This window comes from Salmo trutta, chromosome 33 (assembly GCF_901001165.1).
Source record: "Salmo trutta chromosome 33, fSalTru1.1, whole genome shotgun sequence".
Classification (NCBI taxonomy): Eukaryota; Metazoa; Chordata; class Actinopteri; order Salmoniformes; family Salmonidae; genus Salmo; species Salmo trutta.
Genome location: NC_042989.1, coordinates 30,502,382 through 30,514,166, shown reverse-complemented (window position 1 = coordinate 30,514,166; position 11,785 = coordinate 30,502,382). Strand labels below are relative to the sequence as shown.

Below are 11,785 nucleotides of genomic sequence, written 5' to 3'. Positions count from 1 at the left end.
AGTGTTGAATTATTGAAATTACCATTATTCCCAGACTGTAGCCTACCCATCAACTCAAGATGGAATTTTGTATCTATTAACCGATTGTTCTAATATACTGCAAAATAAACGTGAGCTCCATCGACTGGTCTTCCCTGGCTGTCTGACCCTGCAGGGACACCTGTCACCATCTGATCCTGCTAAGACATGATGAACATAGTGTTGTGTACTGACTGTGCATCATGACAGTAAAGCCTGTAGAGTTGTTCATACAGTTTCAGTGTAAAAAGTCAGGAATTAGTTAGGGAAACTATCAGATCAATAACGTTACATTGATGTACTGACTGTGATTGGGGCAAAAAATGATATATAGCATCAGCCAACTTTTGGCTAGCCCTAATGGTACATCAACTGGAGAAAACAGGTCAAGTTCATTTACTGCTGTTGAAATGGAACAAAAAAAAGGCTACAAAACATTTCCATACACACAACAGCTGTTAGACACTTCTACCTGACAGATAGCTAGAGGCTAGAGCTGAACTGGCTGCGGTAGCTACTAGCTAGCTAGCTAGCTAGCTAGTTCATTCACTTCAGACAGAACTTCAGTCGAGAGGGGATGAAACACTAGCTAACGTTACATGTCAGTTACACTACTAGCTCAGCACTGGGAATAAATACTTTTTTTCCTGTTAAATTAAACTGCAGTTACCTTGCCAGCTATATCAGTCAGTTAAGAGTAGACCGTTTTTGCTCTACTTGCTTTTGCAACTCAGAGAAAAAGCACAACACACATAGACAACAGCTGCCTTTGTTTGCATGCTCTGTGGTGTCTGCTTGGTCCTAAATCCAGCCGCCTGAGACCACCAAACAGCCTGGTCCTAAAGCACACCGATGCCGCTTTTTGTATCCCAATGGAATGATTCAACTGGGGGGGACAAACATTTCAAGAATCTGGGGTCATTTCCCCCCTGTCCCCAGGGAAAGTTGCTCCCCTGCTTTTCCCATTACTTTATTGTCACAAGATTTGTTCCAAGTATGTTAAAGCACTAGTGAATTTTCTGGTAAAGCAGCCTGACTGTGTTCTTTCTATGAAAGATCCATATGAACAAAGTAATTTTGTCTTATGTCTTGGTTGTCTGTCCTCTTTAGTTTGTTTCTGAGATGCACAGAGTCCATTACTCTAGCACTGTGTTATGTTGTAGATAAACAATCTTGTTTAAAAATAACTGTATCTTGAAAACAAGTCTCTAAATAAATTCAAAGAGGATTGTTGATGGATGTGTATGCATCAACTCTCCTCCCTGTAGTGAACATGTCATGATGTGAAACCAAAGGCAGAGAGAGCATGTATAGTATTTCCTGAGTTTTAAAAAATGAATGGAAGTATGGAGCCAGTTTTGCGCCTACCTAAAAAAAAGGCTTAAATATGTGTAAAAAAATATATACATATACAGTGCCAGTTAAAAGTCTGGACACACCTACTCATTCCAGGGTTTTTCTTTATGTTGACTATTTTCTACATTGTAATAATAGTGAAGACATCAAAACTACATGATTCCATATGTGTTATTTCATAGTTTGATGTCTTCACTATTATTCTACAATGTAGAAAATAGTAAAAATAAAGAAAAACCCTTGAATGAGTAGGTGTGTCCAAACTTTTGACCTGTACTGTATATTTCCTGAGGTTTCTTATATCTCCTAGATATAGGACAGACACTTCAAAACCTTATTCCTTTTGGACTCTTTTTTGCCCCCAACGTCTTAGACTCTAGAGAACTAATACTCACAGTGATCATATCTAAAACATTTTCTACAACAACAACACTGATTCTAATTAAAGCAGTCTGAAGTCAGGTCTTCCTGTAGGGGATTGTATCATAGAGTTGGATGGGAGGGGCCACAGAGGAAAATGCTGCCCCACATCTATTTTACTTTCACTTACTCGTTTTGTAGAATGTCTGTGGAGAAGGTATGTAAACTATTCTTTATCTTTAGAGTTTTTATTTAGTATTTGTTGGGAACCAGTAGGACAATTATGTTTATCATAAACAATCAAATATATTTTAAACAATTCATTGTAGGCATTAGTCCGCTAGTCCAGTATATGACAACTATATTATGTTCACTCTACGTAGATGCTATCTCTCCCATAGTTAATCTTTTCTGGCTATGAAAATGTTTCCATCCACTTTAAATGACTCATTCTTTTGTTAAGTGTTTGATTAATAATGATGAGAGGGAAAATTAAGACTAGACAACTTATGTTTATCAAAGTAAGACTATGATAAGAACTGACTAGGGTACTGTGCAACAACAGGAAGTTGGACTCCAGATCATACCTGCTTATAATTTGCTCATCTGCAGAAACTACTTGACCCTCAGCTATGTATTTTCTTTTTGTTGGTTGTTTTGCTCAATAGTTTCTGTGAACTAACAGAAGAACCTTATTAGGCCCGCTGACTATATCAGGCCTCTCGAGTCTTATTAAGTTCCAGTCTGTAAGACAGCCAGGTGGCGTCATTTACCCTTCAGATAGACTCTCCATACAGCACCCAGCCTTGTGTCATATGCAGGCTATGCTTTCTTTTCTGTCACGTGCTGACAGGCGACAGGTCAAATCTGTAGGCTCTCTTCCTGTTGATAAACCACTGTGTCCTCATGATGATGTAGTGGACACCTACTGTATGCAATCAGAAGGGTGTTTTTGACATGAGAAAATAAATAATTTTCCTATCCGATCTACTTCAGCTGCAGGAGTAAATTACAGTTCCAGGCTGGAGGGAGGCAGAAGGAGAGAAAGAGAGACTCAGCATGCAACAATGGCTGCCAGTGGATTACACACACCGTCAGGTAATATCTACAAATTAAACATAAATATTTGTATTTATTTTGTACTCATCAAAATGATCTGTACTCAGCTATATGATGAATGTGAAATTTAGATTAGGAGCTTGGGATCACTGGGTGTAGAGACATGGATGCCAACTATGCCCAATCTTACTGCAGATGACTCCAGAGGACATACAGTAGCTCTTGATTATAATCGTCAGAGGAGAGTAGATGATGAATGGAAAGTGTCTGAGATACTTAGTTTCCTACAGAGGGAGGTTCAGAGTAGGGAGAGAGTAGGGCTGTTACAGTGACCTTATTACCGCCACACTGGCGGTCACGAGTCATGATGACAGTCAAATTCCACATGACTGTTTAGTCACAGTAATTAGGCTTCTCTGATGCTGCTCATTAGTAGCCTACCAAACTTGCTAACTGCCTGGTACTCATCACTCTATTGTCCCTCTAATCACTCTGACATCAATGGAAATCTATTCAAAAATCTAATCAAAACCTTAATGAGAGCCCATTTCTATAGACTACGTAATTGTGTGAGAAAACAAAGTTTGATGGCCTCTAATAAAAATAGGAGGATCCCATCAGCTTTCTATAGGCTAGGCCCGCTATATTTTTTTCTCAACTTTTCTAATATTAAGCACATTGCTTCGCTTTACAACATTAGTAGAGCCCCCCTGCCTGGCATGAAAATTAACCACGGGAAAAGCGTCCCTCATTAGCTATTTAAGTGCATAGATGACATGTATTTTTCCCCATACCCCTGACAGGTGCATGATAATAGTCTATTCTAAATCAAAACTAATCTCACAAATATATTATTTAGTATACTCTACCAGTCAAAAGTTTTAGAACACCTATTCATTTAAGGGTTTTTCTTTTTTTTAAACTATTTTCTACATTGTAGAATAGTAGTAAAGACATCAAAACTATGAAATAACACACATGGAATGAAATGTTGAACAAATCAAAATATATTTTATATTTCAGATACTTCAAATAGCCACATTGATGACAGCTTTGCACACTCTTGGCATTCAGCTTCACTTGGAATGCTTTTCCAACAGTCTTGAAAGAGTTCCCACATATGCTGAGCACTGGTTGGCTGTTTTTCCTTCACTCTACGGTTCGACTCATCCCAAACCATCTCAATTTGGTTAAGTCGGGGGATGAGTAGGTGTTCTAAAACTTTTGACCGATAGTGTATATAAAGACTACATTAAATTAAGAATAGTCTGATGGGTGACGATATTAGCCTATCACTTGTGAAGGATGTTTTATCACTTGTGAATGATGTCCAGCTTGTGCAGTAAGGCAACTTATACAAATCATGCAAAGAGAAACTGAAGAAGATTGGAAGATGCTTTGTGTGTTTAGTACAGAAACACATGGCAAAATGTAAGTCAAAGAAGGGCCATGTGTAAAATGTGGAAGCAAACAACAGTTTGCTGTGTGACCCGGTAACAAGAGTTAGGTGCAACCTCTGTTTCTGAAGATGATGTTGTTTCCTCACTTATTCCCCATTCAGTGACGATGAAATCAGATGGACAGAATACATTGTTGATAAAAACTGCAAAGGCATGGGGGAGGGCCCATCGGGTAGGAAGATAGCTCTTGCTTCCTAGATGGGGGCAGTCAGAGAAGCTTCCCTGATGAAAAAAAGACCAGCATACATTTCTAGCTGGTGCATGCTGGTCTATGCTGGTCTGATGCTGGTCAAACCTGTCTGATGCATTCCATTCGCTCCGTCATGGCTATTATTTTGAGCCGTCCTCCCCTCAGAAGCCTCCTGTGCTCGGGGGCCTGATTGGTGTCACATTTTTGCCCCAGCCCCAGCTAACACACCTGACTCCAATAATCGACTAATCATGATTTTTAGTTGGGGAATACAATTTGTTTAATCTGTTGTGTTTCCTAGGGATGGGGAAAAGGTGTGACACCACTCCGGCCCCCGAGAACTGGGCTGCATTCCATACACTTAAAAGACACCCTCTCCCCTCAGCCTTCAAATGAAGTGGACACATCTGATGACGTATCATGACGTCTGACGAGTTGACACTTGCAGGGCGAGGGAGGAAGGAATTCATTTTAAATGGACCGCCCTTGCCTGGAAATGTATCACTCATTCGACCCGCGACGATTGTGTTTTCAGCCACCGGTAGCTTGTGGGTGCTTTATATGCGCTACAGTCAATTATGAGTGCATGTCTACTTATATTAACTACAGTACATGCAACATTTCCACACGCATATTATCTAGTAAGAAAACAATACCTTAGCACTCAAAAGAGAGTGTTACGTGCATTATCACGTAGCACAGCGTGTACTTTGTTCTTGGGGATTTCAAACATATTCTCAAATGCCATTGAAATGGCAGCAGCGGTATGAGAACCAGCACATTCTTGAGCATGCAATACGGCTTTCCTTAGTAGAAAATCCTGGTCGATCCACTGTGTTGTCAGACTTAGCATGCTCATGGGGCTGACAACACTGGTCCAAATGTCAGTCGTGAAGCTAATAGCAGTGATGCCCATAGCAAGTAGCTCATGGATGTGCTTTTCAACAATACTGTGTAACTCCGGTAGGGCAACATCTGAAAAATAGGGCCTACTCGCTTGACCAGTCGGTGAAAGCCAACATCATCCACGGCAAAGAACGGTTGATTGTCAAGGCCAATGAATTCAATTATCTTGGCATTAATGGATTTCGCCTTTGAGTTGTCTAGCTGAAATGTTCCTACTCTTTCAAATGACTGCTCGACTTGAACTTATTTAGTTGTTGGAAGTGTGCACTTAGTTTTTTTCTGCTTTTGTTCTAACTAGTCGCTGAATGTCTGGGGGTGATGCACTTTCAAATGAGTAATTAGGTTAGTGGTATTGAAAGATTTCACTTTCTCCCCTCCTAGGGAAATAATAGCAGCACAAACGTTGCATATGGCCTTTCTGTTATCTTCCTTTGAAACTTCAAAATAGATCCACAGAGCAGACATTGTGGGCTAGGTTAGGAATGCTGTGTTGCACGTGTAGCGCTGTATTTTTCGTGGCATCATTTCGTCATCTACCTGCGTTATACAGGTATGCACGTCAGCTTTGACATCGGTTATGCACATCAGCATTAAACTATACCTAGAGCCGATGCTGAATTTGCTACCTATGTTCGGATTAGCCGTTGGAAGAAGTGGGAGGGAGAGAGGGAGAGTCGTAAGATATTGTTTTCTTACTCGATAATACGCTTGTGAAAATGTTACTTATATGTATAGTTTGTGTATACTCTGTTACAATTCCTTTGTGGCACTTTTTCTGTTAAATGAAATTGTCAGATAGCTAGCTATTTCTGCAAGTCAATTTGCTTTGACTAGCAGCTTCTATGTTAGCTTCTGATTGGAATCTATACAGTCTACCTAGCTATTTAGTCATATTTATGTGCTTTATATAGATTTGTTTTATTTAACCTTTATTTAACTAGGCAAGTCAGTAAAGAACAAATTCTTATTTACACTGATGGCCTATCCCGGCCAAACCCGGACGACGCTGGGCCAATTGTGAGCCGCCCCCTGTGGAACTCCCAATCACGGCCGGATGTGATGCAGCCTGGATACAAACCAGGTACTGCAGTGACGCCTCTTGCACGGAGATGCAGTGTCTTAGACCACTGCACCACTCGGGAGCCCCTAAATGTCTAAATGACTATATTCATGTAATGTGGATACAATAACTTGCTGTATGTAGCAAATAAAAAAATCATTTCCACATATTCACATATAGAATAATGCAATTCACTTTTGTTGTCATGCTAGGTCTTTGATATGATTGCGAATACAAACATGTTTCTACTTAACTAGCTAGGTTTGTTTGATTGATTTTAATTCAAGAATGCTTGCCATAATTGTGAAAACATTTCCCACTTTGACAAACTGGATCACTTTGTTATATTGTACTGGAGTAAAGTTGAAAGTATCTGGTATTTACATGGTATAAGTAACAGCTTCATTTTACAGCCCTCTTACTTCGTATCTACCCTGTAAATGTGAAGGTGGTACCATGTAATAATTGGGTAAGATCACGGACAGATTTGCTCTTGTCTTCATGGGATAGAGTCAACCAATGCAGTGGTAACTCACAAGTAACTACATTGTATCTACGTGGAAAAAGACACCACTTCATTTTACAGCCCTGTTACTACGAATATACAATGTAACTAAAGGTGAAGTACATAAAAACTGGGGGAGAATATCAACACAAGAGGATAGCTTGAAGGTATTTATTTGGTAATTATGTGGTAATAAATAATACATTACTATGTATGTTCATTGGTGTTTCTTACATATTACTTTGAAAGAGACTGGCGTGACATAGTAATAAGCTGGTACTTACTTGTACTTACCTTCTTACTTACTCATGCTTACTTATCTTATTACAAAATAAGTATGTAGTACTTACTTGCTTGGTTCCTAGTAAGTAAGTTAAACACTACGTATTGTTAACATCATGAGCACGCAACACGCTGCACCTTGGTCTGCTCATTACGAATCTTCTGTGACGTTTGTCGTAATGAGTAGACCAAGGTGCAGCGTGTTGCGTGCTCATGATAAATATTTATTTAAACTCAGAACACTAAAGCAAAACAACAAATAACGGAAACCGAACGTCACGTTCTGCAGGCTTTACAGAGCTGTGCAAAAACAAGATCCCACAACACCAGGTGGAAAAAAAAACCTACTTAAGTATGATCTCCAATTTAGAGACAACGAGGACCAGCTGCCTCTAATTGGAGATCATTCCAAACAAAACCAACATTGAAATACAAAACTAGAACATGAACATAGAAATACAAAACATAGAAAAACACCCCCTGTCACGCCCTGACCTACTCTACCATAGAAAATAACATCTTACTATGGTCAGGACGTGACAGGTGAAAACAATGTGTGGGGAAGCAGAGGCACAGAAACTCACATCAATACCTTTGTCAGATAACACTGAAACCAAGAATTGATGCTATAACCAATCAAGAGGAACTCTAACTGAACAACAAAGATTTTTTTAATCAAGAGAGGAACAGACTAAATCAAATCACATTTTTTTGGTCACATACACATATTTAGCAGATGTTGTCGCGGGTGTAGCGACATTATTGTGTTCCTAGCTCCAACAGTGCAGTAGTATCTAAAAATGATTCACAACAATACACACAAATCTAAAAGTAAAAATAAGAAATCCCGCTATTGTAACGATGTTCGCTGAGAGTCGGGAAGCAAGTTCAGGGAGTGAATACATTTACAACAAGAAACACAACAAGAAACACAACAAGAAACCAAAGGGAGTGACATTTAAAAACACAACAAGAAACACGAACAGCGCACCAACATGACACAGAAACAGAAACAATGACGACTTGGGAAAAAACTAAAGGGAGTGACATATAAAGGGCAGGTAATCAAGGAGGTGATGGAGTCCAGGTGAGTGTCATTATGCGCAGATGCACGTAACGCTGGTGACAGGTGTGCACCATAACGAGCAGCCTGGTGACCTAGAGACCAGAGAGGGAGCACACGTGACAGCTATGCTCTCCGACGAATCATCAAACAGAAAAAGCTTCAATACAGGACTAACATCAAATCGTACTATACCGGCTCCGACGCTTGTTGGATGTGGCAGGGCTTGCAAACCATTCCAGACTACAAAGGGAAGCACAGCAGAGAGCTGCCCAGTGACACGAGCCTACCAGATGAGCTGAATAGCGTCTATGCTCGTTTCGAGGCAAGTAACACTGAAACATGCATGAGAGCACCAGCTGTTCCGAACGACTGTGTGATCACGCTCTCCGCAGCCAATGTGAGTAAGACCTTCAAGCAAGTCAATATTCACAAGGCCGCAGGTCCAGAAGGATTTCTAGGACGTGTACTCCGAGCATGCGCTGACCAACTGGCAAGTGTCTTCACTGACATTTTCAACCTCTCACTGTATGAGTCTGTAATACCAACAGGTTTCAAGCAGAACACCCTGTGCCCAAGAACACTAATGTAACCTACCTAAATGACTACCGATCCGTAGCACTCACGTCTGTAGCCAGGAAATTCTTTGAAAGGCTGGTCATGGCTCACATCAACACCATTATCCCAGAAACCCTAGACCACCCCCAATTTGCATACCGCCCCAGCAGATCCACAGATGATGCAATCTCTATTGCACTCCACACTGCCCTTTCACACCTGGACAAAAGGAACACTTATGTGAGAATGCTATTCATTGACTACAGCTCAGCGTTCAACACCATAGTGCCCTCAAAGCTCATCAATAAGCTCAGGACCCTGGAACTAAACACCTCCCTCTGCAACTGGATCCTGGACTTCCTGACGGGCCGCCATCAGGTGGTAAAGATAGGTAACAACACATCCGCCACGATAATCCTCAACACGGGGTCCCTCAGGGGTGCGTGCTCAGTCCCCTCCTGTACTCCCTGTTCCCTCATGACTGCATGTCCAGGCATGACTCCAACACCATCATTAAGTTTGCAGATTAAGTTTGCAGTCATTACCGCCACACAGTCATCCAAGATGGTGTAACAGTCAGACGTCTTTGGTCCTCGTCTTGTTGTGTCCCGTGTATATATATTTTTTATCTTTTCTTCGCATATCTTTTTTATATTTTTTCTAAAACTCAACTTCAAAACACTCTCCTGCAACCCTCCTCACCCAATGTGGTGCGGATCTGTTTTTTTTCTAAAGCATTATTCACCTCGTATTCGGAATCCCCCAACAGAAGCTAGCCACTGCTAGCGGTCATCAGCTAACCTCTAGCTCGGATAGCTCTTGCCAGTTTGTACAACGCGACTCAAACCAGAGCATACCTCTATACCAGGACCTCTATACCAGGTGTTGTCAGAGGAAGGCCCTAAAAATTGTCAAAGACTCCGCATTGCAAGCTGTGTACCGGAGCACAAAGTCTAGGTCGAAGAGGCTTCTAAACAGATTGTACCCCCAAGCCATAAGACTCCTAAACATCTAATCAAATGGCTACCCAGACTATTTGCATTGCTCTCTCCCCCTCTTCTACGCTGCTGCTACTCTCTGTTGTTATTATCATAGTCACTTTAATAACTCTACCTACATGTACATATTACCTCAATTACCTTGACACCGGTGCCCCCGCACATTGACTATGTACCGGTACCCCCTGTATATAGCCCCACTATTGTTATTTACTGCTGCTCTTTAATTATTTGTTATTCTTATTTCATACTTTTTTTAGGTATTTTCTTAAAACTGCGTTGTTCGTTAAGGGCTTGTAAGTAACCCTTTCACTGTAAGGTCTACACCTGTTGTATTCGGCACATGTGACAAGTACAATTTGATTTGATTTGAATCGAAAATAATGGAATTAAGAAATATATGAATATTAGATCGCGCAATGTCGGGGTGGCATTGATTAAAATACAGTAGAATATAATACAGTATATACATATGAAATGAGTGAAGCAGTATGTAAACATTATTTAAACATTATTAAAGTGACTAGTGTTCCATTATTAAAGTGGCCAGTGATTCCAAGTCTATGTACAGTTGAAGTCGGAAGTTTACATACACCTTAGCCAAACACATTTCAACTCAGTTTTTCACAATTCCTGACATTTAATCCTAGTAAAAATTCCCTGTCTTAGGTCAGTTAGGATCACCACTTTATTTTAAGAATGTGAAATGTCAAAATAATAGTAGAGAGAATGATTTATTTCAGCTTGTATTTCTTTCATCACATTCCCAGTGGGTCAGAAGTGTACATACACTCAATTAGTATTTGGTAGCATTGCCTTTAAATTGTTTAACTTGGGTCAAACGGTTCGGGTAGCCTTGCACAAGCTTCCCACAATAAGTTGGGTGACTTTTGGCCCATTCCTCCTGACAGAGCTGGTGTAAATGAGTCAGGTTTGTAGGCCTCCTTGCTCGCACACGCTTTTTCAGTTCTGCCCACAAATTTTCTATAGGATTGAGGTCAGGGCTTTGTGATGGCTACTCCAATACCTTGACTTTGTTGTCCTTAAGCCATTTTGCTCCAATTTTGGAAGTATGCTTGGGGTCATTGTCCACTTAGAAAACTCATTTGCGATCAAGCTTTAACTATCTGACTGATGTCTTGAGATGTTGCTTCAATATATCCACAAACTTTTCCTTTCACTTGATGCCATCTATTTTGTGAAGTGCACCAGCCCTCCGGCAGCAAAGCACCCCCACAACATGGTGCTGCCACACCCTGTGCTTCACAGTTGGGATGGTGTTCTTTGGCTTGCAAGCCTTCCCCTTTCTCCTCCAAACATAACGATGGTCATTATGGCCAAACAGTTCTATTTTTGTTTCATCAGACCACAGGACATTTCTCCAAAAAGTATGATCTTTGTTTCCATGTGCAGTTGCAAACCGTAGTCTGGCTTTTTCAGGGCAGTTTTGGAGCAGTGGCTTCTTCCTTGCTGAGCGGCCTTTCAGGTTATGTCGATATAGGACTCGTTTTACTATGTATATAGATACTTTTGTACCTGTTTCCTCCAGCATCTTCACAATGTCCTTTGCTGTTGTTCTGGGATTGATTTGCACTTTTTGCACCAAAGTACGTTCATCAATAGGAGACAGAACACATCTCCTTCCTGAGCGGTATGACGGCTGCGTGGTCCCATGGTGTTTATACTTGTGTACTATTGTCTGTACAGATGAACGTGGTACCTTCAGGCATTTGGAAATTGCTCCCAAGGATGAACCAGGTTGTGGAGGTCTACAATCTTTTTTCTGAGGTCTTGGCTCATGTGTTTAAATTTTCCCATGATGTCAAGCAAAGAGGCACTGAGTTTAAAGGTAGGCCTTGAAATACATCCACAGGTACACCTCCAATTGACTCAAATGATGTCAATTAGCCGATCAGAAGCTTCTAAAGCCATGACATCTTTTTCTGGAATTTTCCAAGCTATTTAAAGGC

At 40.7% G+C, this 11,785-nt stretch overlaps 1 protein-coding gene across 2 annotated transcripts in view; it reads left to right on the top strand.

Moving 5' to 3' along the window:
- The first annotated feature begins 1,845 nt into the window (after positions 1 to 1,845).
- Positions 1,846 to 11,785, top strand: part of LOC115172822 (GTPase IMAP family member 8) — a 40,143-nt gene continuing 30,203 nt past the window's right edge. For both annotated transcript variants that reach the window (XM_029730609.1, XM_029730608.1), the window contains exons 1-2: positions 1,846 to 1,951; positions 2,731 to 2,832. In XM_029730609.1, the coding sequence (XP_029586469.1) occupies positions 2,802 to 2,832 (31 nt within the window). In that variant the 5' untranslated portion in view covers positions 1,846 to 1,951; positions 2,731 to 2,801. The remainder of the gene's footprint in view (positions 1,952 to 2,730; positions 2,833 to 11,785) is intronic.